At 44.3% G+C, this 23344-nt stretch overlaps 1 protein-coding gene across 3 annotated transcripts in view; it reads left to right on the forward strand.

The window, feature by feature from the left end:
* The first annotated feature begins 5042 nt into the window (after positions 1 to 5042).
* The window catches only part of cep85 (centrosomal protein 85), a 34976-nt gene continuing 16674 nt past the window's right edge, over positions 5043 to 23344 (forward strand). For 2 of the 3 annotated variants that reach the window (XM_084307679.1, XM_084307680.1), the window contains exons 1-6: positions 5043 to 5143; positions 8847 to 8901; positions 9038 to 9169; positions 16161 to 16873; positions 18285 to 18421; positions 21348 to 21465. In XM_084307679.1, coding sequence (XP_084163805.1) covers positions 8862 to 8901; positions 9038 to 9169; positions 16161 to 16873; positions 18285 to 18421; positions 21348 to 21465 — 1140 coding nt within the window. In that variant the 5' untranslated portion in view covers positions 5043 to 5143; positions 8847 to 8861. Of the gene's footprint in view, positions 5144 to 8846; positions 8902 to 9037; positions 9170 to 13644; positions 13895 to 16160; positions 16874 to 18284; positions 18422 to 21347; positions 21466 to 23344 lie in introns of those variants that run through there. The other variant, XM_084307681.1, reaches the window with a different exon arrangement.

The raw sequence follows: 23344 nt of genomic DNA on the forward strand, positions 1-23344 counted from the left end.
CGTGCTGTTTCCATACCAGGCAGTGATGTTTCCAGTCAAGATGCTCTCTACAGCTCCGGAGTAGAAGGACTGGAGTATCTTCCCCGATACTCTGAACTTCCTTAACTGTCTCAGGTGGTAGAGGCGCTGCTTCTCCTTTTTTACGACTGTGTCTATGTGTGTTGACCATGTCAGATCCTCTGAGATGTGGACCCCCAGGTACTTAAAGCTGCTCACCCTGTCCACGGTAGCCCCGTTTATCATCAGTGGTGTGTGTGTCTCCTGCTGTCCTCTCCTATAATCCACGATCAATAGTATTACGAATGTTCAGGAGCAGGCTGTTGTCCTGGCACCAGCGTTCCAGTACCTCAACCTCCTCCCGGTAGGCCTTCTCGTCGTTGTCCGAGATCAGCCCCACCACCACTGTGTCGTCTGCAAACTTCACTATGGAGTTGGAGCTGAACTTGGCCACACAATCGTGTGTGTAGAGTGAGTACAGCAGGGGGCTCAGAACACAGCCCTGGGGGGACCCGATGCTCAGGGTGATGGTGTTGGAGGTCTGACCCCCCACCCTGACCGCCTGGGGTCTTTCACTCAGAAAGTCCAGTACCCAGGCGCTCAGGGCGGAGCTCAGACCCAGCTCGATCAGCTTGTCCACCAGTCTGGTGGGGACTATGGTGTTGAACGCTGAGCTGTAGTCAATGAACAGGGGGGGAGGGAGTGATCGGAGAGCGGGCTGCACACAGCAGGACGGCTACGGTTTCTTAGGCCGTGCTCATCCCATGTAGCTGATCCCTCTGCCGCCAAGGCTGTCGGCCTTGTGGACACCTGTTGACGTTGAGCCCAGGGTACCTCAGGCGGGGGAAACATGGCTGCTGGTCAAGGGCCTCGCCATAGTCGCTGACGAGGCCGTGCTCTCACCTCTGGCTGCATGGCGTGAGGCGGTGTGGGGCCCAGATCAAATACTGCCTGCGTTTCCGTAGAATGACAAAAAAGTCCTTCTGCGGAAAGAGGAGCCTTAAGGAGAAGAAACCTTTCCTCCTCCCCAAGGGAAGACTGCTCCAACCAGAGATGCCTATTAATAAGTGTTGATAGCATCCTGATCCTCCCTGCGGTTATAGCTTGCGACTGATTCAAGATTTCTATAACCCCCAAAACACGCACAATGTTTTCAGTGTCGGCTGGCCCTGTAGCCCCACTACCCGACGCCACTGTGGACAGAAAAACAATCAGCTGAGCCACAACACTGGCCGCAGCTAAATTTCATCCTATGGCAGTATAAACATCATCAGTCCATACTGCCACCTGCCGGGCCGATTTGCTCTCAAGTGTCGGCTTCCGGGTGGGACACCGTTCAACCCTGTCAGGGCAAAGGGTCGATGCTACCTGGCTCTCAAGCCAAGGCACACCAGCCTTGCGCCCCGTCGTCAGCCCATTTACCCGTAAAAAGGATAAATAGGTCTCAGCAAAAAAACCCACACTAGCTACCGACTGACCTTCATCAATGAACCGGTTAAGAGGAGGGTAAAGTGGTGACATCCCACAGCGGGGAACAGTAGAACAGTGACCCAGCATTACAGCATTAGCATTAGTAGCGTGCTCCAGGATAGCTGGGAAAACGTCCAACTCAGAGTAACGTTTACCCAGATATCCTGCCCCTAGCGCCAATACACAACTCGGTTGTCTCGAAGGACAACCAGCAGTATTACTAACACCAGCAGCAATGCGTGATGGCACAGAGCCTACCTGAGCGCGAGTTAGCCCGATAGCTAAACACCACGCGACGTCCCTCGAACTGCTGTCAAAAGACGAGGAAACCCCAGGACAGACCCGACGTGCCGTTGGAACATGCCGAGAAGATTCCAGGGACTGGGAAATCTCCGGCGAAAACCCAACATTGTTCAATTTCTCTCTGCATTTCATCACACTAGTTACATGGGATGCAAAGCACGTCCATGATGGAAAACGAAAGAAGAGGAAGGGCGAGTATGACCATGCCTGGCCCCTTATAGGGGTGCGCCGGGGCGGGCCTGGTCGAATGCATGGGTGCTTTGTTTCGTTAATGTAGTACAGTAGGTACTGGAGATGAGGTATATCTCAATGGTGAAGAGCGAGACGCGATGGCCAGTACGAGTATATTGTAACTGACCGCCAAGGGTAAAGATGCCTATCATCTTTATTGTCAGTAAGCTTTAATTTACATTGGTCTAGATGATCGACTTCTCTTTATTAGCTCAGAATACTGAGCTTTCTATTTAAGAAAAGAATATTTCAGAGCCGCTTGTGCATTTTCATTTCGTGTCCAGATGGGGGCAGAGCTCGTCTTTCCTATAGTATAAAGGTCACCGCATCCTGTGTGTGATCAAGGCAGGAAGTAACTCAGAGACAACGATGGAGCAGACAGCGAATTATGTAGAATATAAGGACCTTACTTCAGTAAATAACACCCCTTGGTAAAGCGGAATAAGGTACGTTGAACACTAAAATGTATTATTGTTATTATTATTATTACTGTTGTTGAAGAGGTCTATATTTATGTGTGGTAAACATGTAAAGTGGTGCACTCACTGATTAGGTTCTAATCAAAGGCACCTGCTGCCGAACAAGTAACGTTACTATTTATCATTATTTTTCCTTAAATGCCTTTTATTATGGAAGACGAGTTCACCCTCAATAATATCATTAAATTCAAATGTTTGTTTGAACACGTTAGGTGCTTTGTTGTGAACAATATTGAACTGTGAACAATATAACTAATTGTATATGTTTGTGTTTTTGACTGTCACAGTTTTCACGGTGCAAACGGTGCAAACGGAGCAAACGATGCAACCGTCACAACATGTACAACTACGGTGCAACGACAACTACCAAAGAAAGGCGACAGTGATGCTATGCTGAAAGGCAAAAGAAAAAGAAAAAATAAATAAAAGCACCTGTACGAAACATAACCGCATCTTTATTTCACCACCAAGCCGGGGGGCAGTTACAATATAACTCATGTTTTTTCAAATTCCAATGTTGACAGCTATGCACTGTAATGTGAAACAAACGCCCCTTTGAGTCTTGCGGGTGCATTCAGCAAACAGTGGTGTTTTCAATTGGTTTGGGTGGTAGGATTTGAATTTTATTTAATTTCTTTGGTTTGTGTTTAGGTTTTATTTTTATTTGTATTAGGTTTTGTATAGGGTGGTTGTAACTGAGGGGTACAATTCCCTGACTGTATTGAGAGTATGGTATATTAAACCACTACTTAGTTATGTACTTTAATTACTGGCCATACAGTACATGAATATATATGGTGAACACCCACACAAGAACACGGCATTGACACATAAAGTTCTATTTGGAGGGTATTTATTATTATCAGCAAGCAACGTTAGGTTACAGATTGAGAATTATACTCGCGCTTGTAAGGCGAAGAACACACGTAAAGTAGGTCAAGAGCGTAAGTCAATGAGAATAGTAAGATGGGTCTAAACTGACGCCACCTGTAGCATAGCAATTACATAAGGCACACTAGTACCAGCTGGAGACACTAGGGGGTTCCCTCCGGGTGTAAGGCCGGCAGGGTAGAGGAATGTTCGGGTGCAAAGTCTGGGTCAACGCGGAATAACGAGGCTCCAGATACAGGAGCCAGTGCAGTACTCCCTTGATCAGTAGACAAAGCAACAGCTATAATCCAGTATGCTCGACAGCATGGATGAAAGCTAGCCAGCCTCTTCCTAGAGGCGGGCTCGAGTGATGCTCCTCACGGGGGGTAGATCCCACACGATAGTGGGGTAGACGGTTCTCTGCTCCAGCAGTCACGGTACCAAAGCAATATAATCCAACCAGAAAAGGTTCTGCAGTCGCCGGTGTAGGTTCTCCGGTGTACATATCCAACGGTTCTCGTCTAGGACTCCTCGGGTGGGGGCATGAGTTTAGGCCGCCCAGCCTGGATAAGTGCACTAGCTATATACACGACGAACCGGTGGTAATGCTGGTCACTGAAGAACGGTAGCCGCACGATACACTATAAATGATAGACTATTACTTCACATTAGAATAAGTCGAACTCAACGGTACTGCGTTAAACTCTGACACTTTAGCAATCTATTCGCACGCGGTTCTCAAGGCTCTATTCAGAGGCAAAGTTGCCCACTTCACTGTACGTTGTCTCGTGGTGAAGGCTTTACTAGTAATGAACGAATTGCTGCTGTTTCCACCTGCGCCGTATTTATACGTAAGGTGAATTATCTAGTGCCAACCTCAGTTCTGTCTCGTATTACTGCGCAAACCTGGACATGTTGAGACATGCCTTGGCGTTGCCTTTGAACTTGCCGTTGGGGGTATGGTCGTTGGCGCCTAGGGGTCGCTGTCCAATAGGAGAGCGAATATTATGGTCTGGTTTGTACCCAGGTAAAGGGATATTCCATGTATATATACAAAGAATATACAAGGGATATCAAACGATATACAAATATTATACAAGGGATCTCAAGCAATAAATATATATATTCGGTTTAATCTGACCCTTTGTAACAGTGGTGTTAGGTGATGTTAGGTTTGGGTATTTATTTACTATTTATACATACAGCATTATTGTACATGCTATCATACAGAGTTATGAGTTATATGCAGGTGTATAAGTACTGTAGGTATATAGGAGGATTATATGCAGGTATATTGACGGATATGTATATTAGGGATGAGTTCGAATTTTCGAATTTTCGAATAGTCGTGTCAGTCTCCACATTCGATTTTCATGGTTGAGTCGAAATTCTTTTGAATATTCGGTCTTAACAACAGTAGACTATTCGAAAATGATTTTGGTCAGTCATGCACATCCCTAATGTTTATATATGTGGTAAATAATTTTGTTTTGTTTGTTCTGGGTTTGTTGGTTTTTCTTTATTGTTTTCTTTTCTTTGCCGGGTTCTTGCTTATCCGCTCCAGTTGCTGGGTTGTACAGTAGGTGGCGGTATGCGCCTTTCTGTGGTTGCGACCCGCCATTAACTCCGAAGAAGAAGAAGAAGAAGAAGAGTGGTCTGAGCAACCATAGATATCTATATATATCTATGTGAGCAACAGCTGGCAAAGATTTATCGTCTAGTGTACTGTTGTTAGCTTAGCTACTGTTATCGTCTAGTGCTGGTGAAACTGAGATTTATTATTTTTATGAAAGGTACGGTGACGTTAAGTTTCATAAATATGTCTAACTACAACTCGCTGTGACGGACTATTGTTTGTTTATGAGTTAATGTTAATGCTATTTAGTTACAATAAGGTACGATTTAGCTGGCGTTAGCTAACGCAGGTTAGCACACTAGAAACCGCCGTTGTGTTGTTGTTGTTGGGGGTCAACGGGACGCTAGTAAACCAACTTTACCAAACAAACATGTATTTGACGAAATTCTTACCTTAAATTAGGTTATGTTATTATGTCACGCACTTAACCGTGAGGCAACTGACGTTAGCTAGCGTTTTATTTGGTGAAACGATGAACATCTAACGTTAGAGTTGATATCTTCATCTTACAAGACATGAATGAATGAAAACTTTAACAGGTTGCAGAATGGGTACAATACAGTACGGCCCAATACACACAATTGTTAACACATTAACTGCCACGCTTATATCCATCAATGTTTGATAACTGCCACCAGTCAAGTCAAGAGTTTTAATTGTCACGGCATACAAGTATACAATGAAATGCGGGTGGTCTTGCCCGCAACGATGTGCAATACAGTGGTACAACATATAATAGAATCCAATAAAAAAACAACATTGTGCAATAAACAGGTAACAGGTAACATGATGTGACATCTCGGTATCTGTACATAGTTATTTACAGAGCATATAGGACATGCTAGGTAGCTTTGGTAGTGCAATACACTGTTCCTGTTATTCTAATTTAAAGTGGCCTTTCCTTTTGGCCATAAGTGTGCGGCATGAGTGTGTGCCCGCTCATGTTAAAGTGTTAAGTGGCTGCTAGTGTGTGAGCGTGCACAGCGTGCGTGTCGTGTGTGTGTTCATGTGTGCTTGTGTGTGGATAGTTCAGTGTTATGTGGCACTCAATCAATGTTCATTGTTCAGTGCTCTGATGGCCTGGGGGAAGAAGCTGAGCCTAAGCCGCTCTGTCCTAGTAGCTGGGGTTCGCAGGCGTCTGCCTGACCTCAGCAGTTGGAACAGGCTGTTATTGGGGTGGTGGGGGTCTTTCATTATCCTGCAGGCTCTGGATTTGCACCTCTTGTTGTATAGAAGTAGTAGGTAGTGCAATACCCGTGGTACGCTCGGCTGAGCGCACCACTCTCTGTAGGGCCTTCTTGTCTTGTGCCGTGCTGTTTCCATACCAGGCAGTGATGTTTCCGGTCAAGATGCTCTCTACAGCTCCTGAGTAGAAGGACTGGAGTATCTTCCCCGATACTCTGAACTTCCTTAACTGTCTCAGGTGGTAGAGGCGCTGTTTCGCCTTCTTTACTACTGTGTCTATGTGTGTTGACCATGTGGCAGTATTGAAGCGTTGCAGAGTTGTGCTGAGTCCCACAACATCTGACAAGGCTCTGTGAGTGAAATATGAATACCATGGCGGAAATATGATCACAATAATGTTGTACGCCGTGATCTGGCAGAATTAGCATGAACTTGAAACACGTCGTACAACGTGATTGGTGCAGAAAGTGTTAAGGGGATGCAGACCAGAGAAAGACGTTTGTCTTGTTTACATCAGGGTCCCCCATTTTCAATTCATATTGACATTTATGACTTGTAACAACATGCATGACATTTATGGCATAGGGACATACAGGTATTTAGTACTGATACATTTGTGACATAAACGGTATTCAAATATACAGTACTGTTACCCATAGATCGTGACAGAGTATATACATATGATGGGGAGGGGACTGTACATTAGGAGGGGGTGGGTGGGTGGGAGAGAAATATACATACGGTGGGGAGGAGACTGTACATTTGGAGGGGGTGGGAGAGAAATATACATACGGTGGGGAGAGAATATATACATGCGGTGGGGAGGAGACTGTCTATTAGGAGGGGGTGGGGGGTTTGGACATTTACGGTGGCCAGTTTCGAATTGCAGCCTCCCGTAGGTGCTCTTTAAGAGCAGTTTTGACTGTGGGTAGGGATTCACATTCCTTTACAGCTTTGGGTAGGGCGTTCCACATTGATGTGTCATAATTGCGAAACGTATTTAGCCCCTTGTTTGAGCCGAATCTGGGTTTAACATGATTTGTTGAGCTTCCTCTGGTGTTGTGGTCGTGGTATTCACTGACCTTTGGGAAGTATTTTGACATGTACATGGGTACCTTAGTCGTATAGTGTATCTTGTAGACCAGGCCCATTGCAAATTGCTGTACTCTGTCGTCTACTCTAAGCCATCCTAGGTTGTCAAAGTGGGCAGGGGTGAGGTGGGTTCTATGGGTAAGGTCAAGTAGAAGTCCGACCAGTTTGTTTTGTGATGTTTGTAATCTTGTTTTTAGCGCCTTTGAGGTGCTTTGGTAGTGTACCATGAATGATGCAAGCATAGTCGTAGTACCCTTGAATGAGTGCTCCTGCCAGAGTCTTCAGGGTATTCTTGTTTACCAGAGAGGAGATCCGGTACAAGAATCTAGTTCGTTGGTTGACTTTTTTTATTACATTGGATGCCATTTTGTCACAGGAAAGATTTGCCTCTAGGATGGAACCCAGGTAGGTAATTTCATCTTTCCTTGTGACAATATTGTCACCCACTGTAACTGAGAAGCCGTCTGTCTTGCTGAGTTTGTTATTTGAACCGAAGAGAATGGACTCTGTTTTGCCCATGTGTAATGATAGTTTATCAGTTTGATATCAGTTTGATTGATTGAAAACTTTATTAACAGATTGCAGAATGGGTACAATACAGTACAGTACATAACATTTTTTATTAAATTTTTTTTTACTATCTTTTTTCCCCCCTTTTCTTTTTCCAATTTTTCTCCCATTCCACTGTTAGTCGTTATACCAATTCCCAACTCCCTTCCTGGTTGTTGCGCACCCCCCCTACTGTTTGTGCGGGAGGCCGGAGACTGTCACATGCTATCCTCCGACACATGTGCAGCCAGCCGGCAGCCAGCCTGGCAGCTCAGATTCTCACCGGGAGAGTGTAACGTGTGGAAGGTCACACTACCTCCCTCCAGATCCTTCCTTCGCTGAGCAGGCGCCCCGACCGAACTGTAGGAGTATTTTTCAGTTTACAACGCCCATGACCCACCCATCAGCTTTCCCACCCTCTAATACTGCCAATTGTATTAGTACGGACGACCAGCCAAACTGAAAGCAATGTGGAGAGCTGGGATCGAACACGCGAACCCAGCGTCTCCAGCATTGGTGGTGAGTGCCTTGCCCACTGCACCACCTGGTCGCTCTGTACACACAATTGTTAAGGGGATGCAGACCAGAGAAAGACCTTCGTCTGGTTTACATCAGGGTCCCCTATTTTCAATTCATCATAACATACATGACACACACGACATACAGATAGACAGTACTGCTACATCTATACATTTATGACATACCAGATTTGCAAGTGTGAAGTGAAAACATTTTCATGTCTGCCTTCCACTTGGGTTAGTTTAGTGTCTGTGTCTTCGCTGTAAGCAAATATGTTGTTGATTGCATAAAGAGGCACCCTAGCACATAAGTGTGTGTGTTGTTGATTATATAACTTAGGACATGGCGTACATGTGCTCTTGTGTTGGTATGTTGTTGGGTTGCCCAGACATATTCTAATCTAAACCATAACTCGAGAAGTTGAACTCTTGTGTATCTTCTTCACCCGGCCTGTACCCGTAGGATGATTTCCATCCCCATAGTTGATTTAAACCGCTTCTCTCCTCTCAAATCAGGTGACGTTGTGTGGAATGACCACCTCACAGAGATGCATTAAATCCAAGCTAGGAGGTAAGTAGACGTTCCAAATCAAAGAGAATTCCCACAGCCTATGTGCCAATTTGACTTTGTGTAGTCGCCTAGTCGCCGTGGCCCAAACAGTTGTTTTCATTGTTTGTTTTCTTCCCGCTTCACGAATGTATTCTAGCTGCGTTCCCCGACATGGAGTGGCAGACGCCAGCTGTGTCCGAGAAGTTCCAGAGCCGCTTTGGCCGTCGGCCCGGGGCAGCAGACAGTGGGGACACTGGCCTTGGCGTCAGCACATCCGACCGCACAGAAGGTGACAACTTTCCCTTGACTCTGACCCTGTCTGCACTCAGTATATGGATTGTGGAATATTAATTTTGGAATGAGGTTACAGTGTTGTTTGTTGAATAATAGCAGTAGCTCGCTGCTTTCAAGCCGTCTGGTGGGCCAGAAGTTCAGTCCAAAGTCGGGGGGATCCCCTAAGAAAAGGCCAGCACACTAATCTGCTGTACGTTTTGATCAGGCTGATTCTTTTGCCAGATCAATACAATACAATCGAATGAGTGCACTTCCTCATGTGTTTGTACTAGGGCTGTACCGAATGCTTCGAAGCTTCGAAGCTTCGATCATAATGTTGACATTTGAATTCTAAATCAACATTTGAATTTTTTATTTTTAATAATTCTTTTAAAATTAAAATTAAAATGTCTAAATTTAAATTTTGTCTATTCAATCTGTTTAAACCAATGGGGGGTTTCTTCACCGTTGCAGTTAAAGATTAGGCTACACTAATATTATAATATTATACTATAAGACGTCACCATCACTTTCATACCAACCGTGCCCTTATTGGATTATTTATGTTGACGAAACTGATGAGTTATATTCATTAAAGAAAGTTGATTTAATAAAAGAAAAATACTAATTTAATCAGATTAATCACTTTATTCAAATTGAGGATTCAGTTTAATTTTTTTTTATTGTAAAAAAAAAATATATATATATATTCTTATTATAATTTTTTTATAGACATTCGAAGCTTCGTTCGAATACTTCAATCGAAGCTTCGAATGTTAAAAAATGACATTCGGTACAGCCCTAGTTTGTACCTAGACTAGGAATGTCCCTATCCCGATCCGAGTAATTTAATATTGAGTATCTGCCGATACTCCTGATCCCGTATGTGTATTTTCCTAGATAATACAGCAGCACAGTGCACACTTCCAGTATGTTAAAGTTAGTAAAACCATTTCAATGTAGCTACTAGGTCAGAAATGCTTGGTGATAGAATAGTTCTGCTTAAAGAAAAAGATCATCACAAAACATCACAGCTTTCCCTTAATGGTTTTCATTAGGGATGGCCGATATTATCGGCCTACCGATAATTGATATTGATATCGGAAAATATCGGTATCGGTTTAAAAAATAAAATAAAAAATTGATTATTTTCTTTTTTTACATTTCTATAACCTTTATTTACCCAGGCAAGCAAGTAAGAACAAATTCTGATTTTATTTATTGGCAAAAGTATGCATAATGTTGTGTTAATTCCACAACAAGAGATATGTAATGTTAATTACCTGAAATTATTTAGTTTTGGGGGGGGGGGGGGGGGGGGGAGGACCCTGCATATATCGGTATCGGTTGATATCGTTATCGGAAATTAAGAGTTGGACAATATCGGTATCGGTAAAAAAGCCAATATCGAGCATCCCTAGTTTTCATAATTATTTTAACAAAAAAGGATCTGAATTTGATTGGGCTTAATATACCCGATGCCGATCAATTAAAATATGCCACGATCGGCTCAGATTATGATCGGGATTTCCCTAACCTAGACAGATTACATTTATTTGCAAATGGACACTGACATTAGTCGCCGTTTTTTAAATGGGAAAACGCAAACCATACAAACAACAATAAATCATCTGTAGATATAGCACGTTGTACTAAACATATATTTGGTTATGCAGTCCAGATATTAAATTAACCCATCGTAAGTAAATTAGAAAGGGTCTGATATTGATCTCCCGGTTGACGCCTCTGGACGTCATTATCTCTAATCTATGAACCCGGCACAGTTAACGTCTAAATAGGACATCTCCACAGAACATGACACGGTGTCATTAGTTCCTTAACCACCAAGCTCCCTTCAAGTTGAGTTTGACGGCCTAATGGACGTTAAAGCAATGTTCCACTGAGGGGGGAATATGCTTGGAATGTCCACTTACAGACGCAGAAGAGTAGGGGAATCTTCTGGTTTGTGTTGTTGCGCCTTAGACTATTTATAGAGCGGGGAAATGCTCTCATGATCCTCGGATGCTCTGGAGATTTGTAGAGGTGGGTTATATTCCCGGACAAAAATGCCCCAAGGCTCTCTTCCACCCCTCTGGCGTTGGGTCTAATTGAGTTGATGGGGGGGGGGGGTTGACCGGATTGGACGGCTAAATGGAAACTGTGAACCCTTGCCCCCCTGCCTCATGTCCGTGTTACATGTAATACTGACAGATTAGCTGCACCCATGGCTTTAAAGGGGGGACATCATTTGTAAGGTAGTTTTGGAGATGTGAGTGGCACCCATAGGCCATATTCACACTGTAGCCATTTTGCTCTTATGTCATGCTCTGGTTGGGATTCCTTTCCACCCTGAAGGTCAGAATCAATGTTTTGTTTTCCATTTTTCCATGCACACACTGTATGTGTCCGGCTACATGTATTGTGTATGTGTCCGGCTACATGTATTGTGTTCATCATTATTAGGTTAGATTAGATTAAAATGTATTGCCATTATACAGCACAAGTACAGTACAACGAAAAGTTTGGGCATCCAACCAGAGTGCAAATGTAACAGTACAGTGTAATAGTAGTAATGTACAACATGATTAACCTAGGTATAAAAGATATAAATGAGTAGTACTGTGTACTAAATGAGTAATAGTGCTAATCGGATGTATGTACACAGAGTTGTAGTATTAATATGTACAGTGATACAGGTATAAAGACACTGGTAGTAAGTCATACTGGCCAGCAGCGTAACTAGTAAGAGTGGGGATATGTACAGATATAGATATAGTATCTACAGATATGTAAAAAGGATTATATTGCCAGTATGTATAGGGGTATGTATAGACGGATATATATATATATATATATATATATATATATATATATATATATATATATACACGGTATAAACAGCATTATTGTACATGCTATCATGCTGTCATTATCACTTCTTGATAAATGCATACCTCCACGCATGCCTCTTTGTCTAGAGGAATAACTTTTTATAGGCTAGAGTTGTATTTTGGCCTAACTGTCAAGCAGGTGTGTTCTGATGGCACCGCTTTGTACTGGTGCTGTAGCTGATAACGGTGCCTAGCAACTCGAGTCCTGACTCCTAATATATTGTCCAGGGGTTGTTATATATCTAGCATGGCTCAAGTCCACCGGGTCAAGCTTAGGGCTGGGCGATATGGCCAAAAATGATATCACGATATCGATAACAATATATCACTCGATATCTATAATTATCGATATTGTTATAAACATTAAAAAAAATATATATATATATATATATATATATATATATATATATATATATATATTTTTAAACAATGTATGTTTATTTTGCAGCAATTCTTTGTCATTGCCGCCATCTTTAGTGTTACAGCCCCTCACACTCCAGTTCTCAGGCTGCAGCTGGTCTTGAAAGCGAAAGTAAACAGGCTTCTCTGCTGGCTGTGGCTCCAGGGGAGTTGAATAGTTCTGGCTCTGCTAGTTTCTTTTCTATCTTTTGTCGCTTTTTTGGTGGACAAACCACCGCACATGTGCACCGTGACTCATGACTGGAGAGTGGAGACTAGCTCTGCTAGCACACATAGCCTACTGTGTACAGACGGTTTCGAACTGTATTTTAAATTAGAAAGCAAACTAAATAAATGGACAAGAGAAAAATAAATCTCAATTTGGTCAGTATTGTCATTTGGACAAGCAAAGCCATTACTTTAAGTTGCAGGCAAGAAAGACAAGTCTGTCCACTGTCTCTGGTTTTAAAACGCCCTGTTGCAGGTCACAATTTTTTTTTATTATCAATCGATATAGATTATTAAAATATATCGTGATAATTATCGTTATCGTTTTATCGCCCAACCCTATACTACCCTTCCTCATAGGAGATGTGTAGTATTTTTTGTATTTATCATAATTTATAGGTTTTTACGAGGGAAAATAATATTAGACCATTGTCAATATCTGATTTGATACAGTCTGTCTTAACTGCAATTCACAGTATTGCTAGCACAAACACTGTGTTACATGGGCCACGTTAAGGGCAATGTCTGCCTGCGAGACGAGCAGGTTTTGTGAGACGTTTTCTCTCCCGACAGAGCGGTTCAGACTTGTTCGAGCCGGGCCTCGTGAATCAGCCGAGCCTGGAGGCACCTTGGCACTTGAGGGTTTTTCTGTGGAGACTTGGATGTCGTCCCAAAAAAAAATCACCCTCTGCTTTGTATTTACTAATTGTTATTGTTCACGGCAGTTGCTATGCGCCGCCTTGTGTACCCACGGCCGCTGTCCACAACAAGTAGTGGAGCGCACTCATTCACTCCCTTGTTTTTGGACGCACACACACGTGTGTTTCTACGTGTGGAACAGTGGGAGGGGTGGCAAGGTGCTTAAATAAGCGGCTCCCACAAATCACCCTGTAACACGAGAGGCGGCCTATAAATACCCCTAACCTTTCCTGCGTGCGCCTCGTTTGTGTGCGGAGGCTCAGAAGTCGGCACACTGCGGCTGGTTTGGTCACACTCTCCTAAGACGATACTCCCGCCCGGGCATGGGGCCCGCCTGCGGTGCTGCTGCCGGCCTCTACTGTACTTTTCAGAGTAGTTCACGCCATTGTTGTTGTGCTAGTTCTGCCCAGAAATGTGGAGGGAGTCGTGTATCGGTTCAAAGCGGCCTGCGTATCGCCTCAAAGCGGCTGTGAAACATGCCATCGCCCATGACAAGTTTGTCGCCGCGTTGGAGTGAGTGCCAGGTGAGTGGACCTCCACGGGTCTCTTTCTTAGTTTTGTACCGTTGCTCAAAATGCTCGTTATGCACCGTTGTGTTTGTGTCGAGGCCTGTGGGGCCCTTCTGTTAGCGGTCGTTGTTGTTGTTTTGGTGCTGATTTCCGTTTTTAAAACTGTAATGAAATCATGGAGGCTGTTTTTGTAACTTCAAATGTTTTCCCCCCCGAGTCATAACACCGTTGGCTTCTTGGAAAATGCCTGATGATGGAGACGACAGGGTGTGTGTTCATTGATGATCCGAGCGTGTGCCTGTCTATTCTTGTATGTAGGAGAAGTCATACGCTTCTTGCTTTGGGTGAATAAACGGCCCCTCGGGCAGAAAACTGCAAACTCAGCAGTTGTGTATCGGCTAACTTTCACCTGGGCACAATAAGCATTTCACATGGAACTATACATTTCATGCATTCAATCTGGCTACATTCAATCACAGGCTATAACTTTCACCGTGCAACATATATATATATATATATATGAGAGAGTCGAGACTGTCCAAGTTGTCATTGGTGACACGTGATGAAGGACAAAGTAGGCCACCCACAAACCCTGCTCGGGGGGGGGGGGGGGGGGGGGGGGGGGGGGTTGCACCAGCACCTGAAAATGGAGTAAATTGACCTGGCACTAGTTCTGTAGATAGACATTCTGCTCTAGTTCAGTTGACACTGTGGAAAAGGCGCCGCGCTGTGTTTGTTTTCATCCAGCGCTTGGGGTCATCCACCGACTAAAGAGACTCTTGGTCGACTAACGGCCATAGGAATCTGTCGAATAATCGATCGGTTGATTTTAATCGACAACTTTGTGGAATTGAGTTCCCTGCATAGGATTATGCGGAAGGACCTCTTTTTAAATCTAGTGCTTATCACAGATTTTCCAAAAAAATTTCAGGACCGATATATTCAATTCAAGCATGGGAGAAGGCACAACAGTTGGTAATAATGATTAGTTTATAATGATGAGTTTGAATCTAAAACTTAGTGCTTCTATTCATTTCACGATCTGCTTCCCAGTGTCCCAGGTTAATGTAATCGTGCTAAAAGCAACGCGCATGGTCTTCCAAAATGTGCGTCCACCAGTATGTTTAAAGGGTCAGTTTATTTATTATAATTTTTTATTATGTTTTTGGTTGATTTTTATTTGTTTGTACTATCGGGCAGTCCGGTAGAGATAGAGGAAGAATGGGAGACAGAGCGGGGGGAAGACATTCGGCAAAGGACGCTGGGTCCGGGAATCGAACCTGGGTCGGCCGCTTCGCGACGCAGCACGTTACATGGGTCGCCACTTGGGTGCCCAAAGGGTCAGTGTTTAACGAAGGGCGCCACGCTCTCAAACGCTTGTCCTCCCTCTGTACCTCAGTCTTCTCGCTCCCCAAAACTCTTGTCCTCCCTCTGTACCTCAGAGTCTTCTCGTTCCCCTCGCTGAGCAGCCTGTGACCACTGGAACACAGCAGAGGTGGGAAGCACACAGACTAGATTAGATTCGATTAATTGTCATTATACAGCACTAGTACAGTACAACGAGAAGAAGTTTGGCATCCAACCAAAGTGCAAATGTAACGGTAAAGTGCAATAGTGATATACAATGTACAGGTGATTAAACTGGGTATAACGGTATTTGATGGTATCGTTTTCTAGTGCAAATGACAATGTGATATTGTGCACATCTTTATCTTTGTAAGACGATTGTCGTGGTCCTATTTCATTCAAAATGGCCTATTGTATTTACCTTTTTAATACTGCTGTGAGGAATATTTTTTTTGATTGGTTTAAAAAATATATACAGTATGTAATATATCATCAAAGTGAAGCAGGCTATTCTCGGTCATCGCTCTACACAATGGTGGAACGAACTTCCCACCACAGAAACTTGCCAGATTTTCCGCTGGTGACTAAAAACACACCTCTTCATTGACTACTAACCTTCGTACTGTATGCACTTTGCTAAGTAATCTACCATGCCTATATTACTACCTACTATGCTAATATGTCTACACTACTATGCACTCAAGTTCAACACTGTTTGACGAACAATGTTACTACTGACCCTTAGCTGCCAGAGTTGTACACAACTTGTAAGTCACTTTGGATAAAAGCGTCGGCTAAATGTAAATGTATTTATATATGTGTATATAGTGGATGCCTGTATAGTAAAAATCCATACCTTTTGTATGGATCCATGATGGATACCATCATATTGGCTCCACCTTCCGCCCTTAACTGAACCCTCTCTCGCTCTTAGATTTCTGCAGTTCCAGCAGCAGCCCTTCCTTCCAGCCCATCCGCAGTCAGATCCCCATCCCCACCGCCCACGTGATGCCGTCCACGGCCGGAGCCTCCAAGCACCAGCCCCGCCTCCAGGAGGAGCCCCAGCCCTCCTCCACCGACGTCCACCGACCGTCCTCGGGCTCCAGGACCTCCAGCGGCTCCAGCTCCAAGTCCTCCTCTCTCTCAAAGTCGGCGTCCTCGCCCAACCTGGACGCTCAGCCCGCCGGCGCCGGCGCAGAACCCCCATCGCCGAAGCCCGACTGCCTGAGCCGCTACCTCAGCCTCGTGAACGGACTGGACCACTCGATGTTTCCCGCGGGGGCGGGGGAGCACACGCGCTTCGACACCCCCGCCGTGGAGCCCACGCTGAACCAGTCCGCCCTGCTGGGGGGGCTGTGCCCCGACGTCCGGCTCCGCTTGCAGCTCGGCGACGCCCCGGAGTGCGGAGGCGAACCCTACAGGGCGGTCCTGGAGCACTCGTACAAGGTCCTCCCCGAGGCCCGGGCCGGGGTCCTTTACCCCGGCTCTCTGGGGCTGCAGACGCAGGCTCTGCTGAGGGAGCACCCGGGGGCCAAGGCCTACGAGCCCCTGCTGCAGGACCGGTGCGGTGACCTCCCCAGCTGGCAGCAGCAGCAGCAGCAGAAGCAGCAGCTGGAGAGTCTCCGCCTGCAGGTGGAACAGATGCAGGTGAGCACAGCAGCGACAGCAGGCCTACGTCTGGGGCCTCTGACTGAGGCATCAGTGGAGTAAGATGGAGGGAGTGGGGGAAACTGCAGTGCACAGTGTGTAGACTTTTGCAAAAATAGAAAATAATAATGAGTCTAACTTAACTTTATAGTTCTCTGTATGATTCTGTATTCAGTGTTTCAATTCATCGAGGAAGGACTTTGTGTCTTTTATCAACAGCCACAGCCTGGGGGAGTAAATATTATTATCATTAAATGGAAATGTTTTTTTTTTTTTATTTATGGCACCTTTATTTTACCAGCCAGGTCTATTAAGGACAAATTCTTATTCACAATTAGACGGCCTGGTGGTGACTCTCGAAGGGTAACGGGGAGAGGGGACAAAAATAAAATAGAAACGAGACAGACGATACATACATCACAGGTAGGGCTGGGCAATTAATCTAAAAAATAAATCGCGATCTCGATTTATAGACCTATGCAATCTCATTTCAAAATTATGATGATTTTTTTTTACTTAACTTTTTTAAATGATGATGATTCTGACTTGAGTTATTTTGTATGTTACAAGAGACTTTTAAGTTTAAGTCAAGCACTTTGACATATGTTATGTTGTCTGTTTAAGAAAGTGCGGGCGCCCCAGTGGCGAACCACATAACGTGCTGAGTCCCGGCACGGCCGACCCGGGTTCGATTCCCGGACCCGTCGTTATTTGCCGAATGTCTTACCCCCACTCTGTCTCCCGTTCCTCCTCTCTCTCTCTCGACTGGACTGCCAAGCAGTAAAAAGCGATAAACGCTAAAAAATAAATCTTAAAAAAAAATAGTGCAATAAATGATTTTATTGAAAAAATAAGAATCGTGTGGAAAAAAAACCTGATTCACATTTTAGCAAGAATCGCCCAGCCCTAATCACAGGGATAAGGAAAATAATTAAAACGCACATCAAACAACCAAATCAAATGACATGGTATGTAATACATGAAGCAGAACAGAAAAAGTACAGTTGAAAGGCTGGGTGACAGACTTGCAGCCGGTGTAAACAATTCTGCGATGGAGTCTTTAAAGGTAGTGAGGGGAGTAAGTTTGTCCATTTTCAAAGTCTTTTGCATCTCGTTCCAACTGCTGGGAGCAGCAAATTGGAAGGAGGGTTGACCAAAGGAAGTTTTAACACTGGGAACGGGTGAGCAGCTCTTGTGTTATAGGGAGTAGATGAAACGTTTAATAACAGGTATATCAAATACGGAGGGCTTAGACCAAGTAGGGTTTTGTAAAAAAAATAAGTACACTAGATTCTGGTTGACATTTCAGATGGACTGGGTAAAAAAAATTAAAAAAAAGAGAGGCTGTGATTAGTTTTTAAAATATATTTTGTAGTGAGTGTCTCTGTGTTCTGTGTCGCTGTTGGTCCAGCTGATGACGGCAGGAGTGGGCCAGGGCCAGTACCCGCCTCCGTACAGCCCGGCGCTGCACCCCGACCCCGGCAAGTGGGACGCTCTGGTCCAAGCCAATGAGAGCATGCTGAAGGAGAAGGAGCTTCTCATCGAGAGGTACGTGACGACGGGGAAGGGCCTGTGACGATGGGGGAAGGGCCCCCCGCGACGACTTATTAATAACCCAGAGAGTGACCCAACGGTTCCCACCAGTCACTGCAGTCAAAATTAACTGTTGTAAAACATCTTAAAATAGCAAAGTGCGTCAAAGTCCTCTCCCCCTCTTTTCACAACACGGCCCTCCCTCACGTTGGAGCCACTGCTCCCCTTCACGAGGCAGTGAGGGTGTAGCGGCTACACTGTAGCTGGATGGGACTCATGCAAAATAATATGGATAATGGTTCTATTTTAAAGATGAGATATTCCTTTATTGATCCCATTGGGGGAAATTCAAGGTGCGGTATACACAAGATACTCTCTGGCATGATAATATACATGTACATGTATACATGTTGTAGTCTGTGGGGCGGCTAGGTGGTGTAGTGGTCTAAGGCACTCGCCACCAGTGTGGAGACGCTAGGATTCGCGTGTTCGAATCCAGCTCTCCACATTGTTTTTCAGTTTGGCTGGTCGTCCGCAGTAATACACATTGGCCGTATTACGGGGAGGGAAAACTGAAGGGTGGGGATCGAACGTTGTGAACAAGCGACTCCTACAAGTCGGTTGGTGCGCCTGCGCAGTAGAATCAGGAAGTGTCGGGGGCAGCGTGAGCCTCCCACGCGTTACTCCTCGACACTGAGAGATCGAGCTGCGCAGGTGAAAAGATGCGACTGCTGTTACCTCAAGTACCGGAGGGGACTTGTGCTATGTATGACTTAGTCCACATTGCAGCCGGCTTGTGGGAGGCAAGAAACAGCATTCGTGACAGGGGAGGGTTGAATTGGATGATACGAAATTGGGATGGGAGAAAAATATAGAAAAATGGGAGAAAAAGTGGATCAAAAAAAAAACATGTTGTAGTCTGTGCAGGTTTTGGTCTTCCCAAGTTTAATTTCAACAAGTTCAAGTGCAACTACATATGAACCATAATAATAAAAATTATGATGATCATACACTTATTTTATATCATTGGAAAGCCCTAGTTGTTGGCTTCAAAATGGTACCAAATATGAGGTACTTTGAAATACCCAGTAACTAATAATCTATCACAAACCAATGCAAGTTCATGTTCAGGGATTTCCTAAATGGACCAGAGGATCCCAGAGCGTTAAGAGTCGGACACACTTTTACTGCTCGTTTCTACTGCCTATACCCTCGTATATAGAGATTTATATGGAAACGTGGTTTTCAAAACAACCCTATTGTCCAGGCTTGTCTAAAGGCGAGTCGATGGTGCTGAATGGTGCTCACAACCAGGAAGTGACCGCGTGAAACGTGTAACTTCAGTGGCTGAATGGTGCTCACAACCAGGAAGTGACCGCGTGAAACGTGTAACTTCAGTGGCTGAATGGTGCTCACAACCAGGAAGTGTGACCGCGTGAAACGTGTAACTTCAGTGGCTGAATGGTGCTCACAACCAGGAAGTGTGACCGCATGAAACGTGTAACTTCAGTGGCTGAATGGTGCTCACAACCAGGAAGTGACCGTGTGAAACGTGTAACTTCAGTGGCTGAATGGTGCTCACAACCAGGAAGTGACCGCGTGAAACGTGTAACTTCAGTGGCGGAATGGTGCTCACAACCAGGAAGTGTGACCACATGAAACGTGTAACTTCAGTGGCTGAATGGTGCTCACAACCAGGAAGTGTGACCGCGTGAAACGTGTAACTTCAGTGGCTGAATGGTGCTCACAACCAGGAAGTGTGACCGCGTGAAACGTGTAACTTCAGTGGCTGAATGGTGCTCACAACCAGGAAGTGACCGCGTGAAACGTGTAACTTCAGTGGCGGAATGGTGCTCACAACCAGGAAGTGACCGCGTGAAACGTGTAACTTCAGTGGCGGAATGGTGCTCACAACCAGGAAGTGACTGCGTGAAACGTGTAACTTCAGTGGCTGAATGGTGCTCACAACCAGGAAGTGTGACCGCATGAAATGTGTAACTTCAGTGGCTGAATGGTGCTCACAACCAGGAAGTGTGACCGCATGAAATGTGTAACTTCAGTGGCTGAATGGTGCTCACAACCAGGAAGTGACCGCGTGAAACGTGTAACTTCAGTGGCTTAGTCAATTGCATGAAAAAAAGCCTTGGCAAACACCGGCTTTAGTTACCGGGAGGCTGAGCTAGCCGAGCAGTTTTGTCTGTAGACGGAAGTATTTAGAGCGTTTTGGTTGGAGACGGCCACCTCTTCAGCCCGCTCACAAAGCCGCTAGCGGTCTAGAGACCCGACGCCAAGCGGATTTGCTGTGGAGGCTTATAAGTTATCGCAGGGATGAGGATATAGAGTGAAAAAGCTTTCAGTCACACTTAATTTTCATGTAATAAATGTGATATTTCAATGTATAGTTTTGTGGGGAACGTACTGCAATATAAAAGATGACAATGTTATGTGACTGCACCTTGTGTATATACGGTTTACTTTTACTATTGCTCATAGTATATATTCAGATTCACGTTTTTTTTTATTGCCTATATTTCGTGTAGCGTATAATATGACCGATGGGGCATACAGACCCTCATCTGCACCTTTTGTTTACATTGCAAATTTTTCTCATATTTCTATATCACGTTTTTTTTATTGCCTATATTTCTTTCAAGAATACTCAACAGTGTAACATATAATTATGACCGATGGGGCATACAAACCCTCATCTGCACCTTTTTGTTTACATTGCTAATTTTTCTCATATTTCTATATTCAGATCTAATTCTATTGCCTACATTTATGTATTTCTACTATTACCCTGCCCATACCAGTACCTCCCCTCCTCCCCCACGCTGCTATGATGCCAGAATCCCCCCCGAAGGGGATCAATAAAGGAATATCTTGTCTCAGTTCTGTGTGGTGTTGACGACGGGTGTCTGCACCCTGGTTCTTGTTGCAGACAGAAGCAGCAGATGGGCCTGCTGGAGCAGCGTCTCCGGGAGAGCGAGCTCCAGGTCCACGGAGCGCTGCTGGGCCGCGGGGCGCCGTACGGAGACGTCTGCATGCTCCGACTGCAGGTCAGCCGAAACGCACGCACTGCCTCCTCCACACACGTATATACCTTACATCATCATCATCAACCTTTATTTATTCTCGAAATTACAATTACGGTCACCCTCATTTTCAATGTAGTCGAGACTTTACAGACATTTCAATGCACACATTTCTACAATATAACAATAATAAATATGAATAACTATCTACCGGTACATAGTACTCTCTCAGTCCAGAGTGCACCACAGCAATTAGTATGAAAATGAACATAGGCATAAAATCAGCACAAAAAAAATAAAAAATGGCATACATTTCAGTCCCCCGAACACCCCACACATCAATCCCTACCACATCCCCATCCAAGACCCCCCCCCCGATAAAGCACGCCATGACCGAAGGAAAACATCAGGCCCGACGGCGCTAGGGCTGTCCCCGACTAAAGGTGCTCCCATAGTCGAGCGGACTGTACGCGGACTGGACTCAGCGGAGGTCTGCTGGACTCTTTGAGCTTTCATAGTCGAGCGTACCTCCACGGACCAATTTCCTACATGTCTCGCGCCAGTTTACACCAGTTTACACCTCGCGCCAGTTTGTGTGACACCAAGTGGGCGCCGCGGACGTCCGCGCGTCAGAAAATAGGAGCTTCGCACTTGCACTCTGCTGTGGGTCTGCTGCTGTGGGTCTGCTTTGACTCCCTTTGAGTCCGCTTTGAGCCCGCGGGAGTCTGCTCCGTGTATGGTCCGCTCGACTATGAGAGGGCCTTAAGGATTTGGATAGTCGACTTTGATTGGCCGAAATTAGCCGATAGTCGACTATTAGTCTACTATGAAAAGAAAATAAAAAATTGAAGAAGAAAAAATTATAATATATATATATAATAATATAATAACTTTATTTGTATAGCACTTTTCATACAGAGGTTGCAGTTCAAAGTGCTTCACAACAGTAAAAATACAGGCATGGGTGAGCATAGCAGGGTATGGTAAATCAGTGTTTCACATTAGGATCTAGCATCCTAATATGCTCTCTATTCAGTAATACAAATAATAAAGTAAAATTATTAAGTTTAAAAATAGTCTAAAAATTATAAAATAGAACGGACATACAACAACAGTAAAAAATGTAAATAGCAAGGTTACAGTAAAAAGTGTGAAAAATAGTTTAAAATGATTCAGTTTAAAAATAGTCATATAACCGACACATGAATTTGATAGGCAGTGTAAAATAAGATAAAATTAGCATAGAAAAGTAGGCAGGGTAAGAATAGTGCAGGTAAGTCATTGAAATGCCTGAGCAAAGAGATAGGTTTTAAGCTGTCTTTTATATATATATATATATATATATATATATATATATATATATATATTTTTTTTTTATCATTTCATTTGGGCTGTGGGGGTGCTTAATGTCTGAAGGAGTCGACGGAAGGCTTCTTGTTCTCTGCAAAAGCATGCAATTGGTCCACTGATGGATACATCTTGATATTTGTCTAGTCTAGTGTGTTCATTAAATCATAAATCAAATACAATTTATTTGTAAGGCCTGACAACACACGTTAATGTCCCCATGGGCCGGACACATCTTCTTTAAACAAGTCAAGAAGAAACATCACAATAAGTCAAGAAACAAAACAAGAACACCATAATGTGCAACAAATTTTAAATAAATGCAAAATAAATGAATGAAATGTGAACACTCCCAGACATACCCCACGCGAAGGTAAGGAAAAACTCACTAAAACCTAGCACTAGGAAAAAATGCACCACAGGCAATGTGGAGGAGAGAAACCTTAGAAGGGCCAATTCAAGGGGGGATCTCCCTTCTTAGATGTCGGTGATAGTAGTGTTGCAGACGGACAGTTGGTAAGCATGCACTCATGTGTGTAGTGAAACACAGATGAGT

This window comes from Notolepis coatsorum (genome assembly GCF_963971535.1).
Source record: "Notolepis coatsorum genome assembly, chromosome: 2".
In the NCBI taxonomy this organism is placed as follows: Eukaryota; Metazoa; Chordata; class Actinopteri; order Aulopiformes; family Paralepididae; genus Notolepis; species Notolepis coatsorum.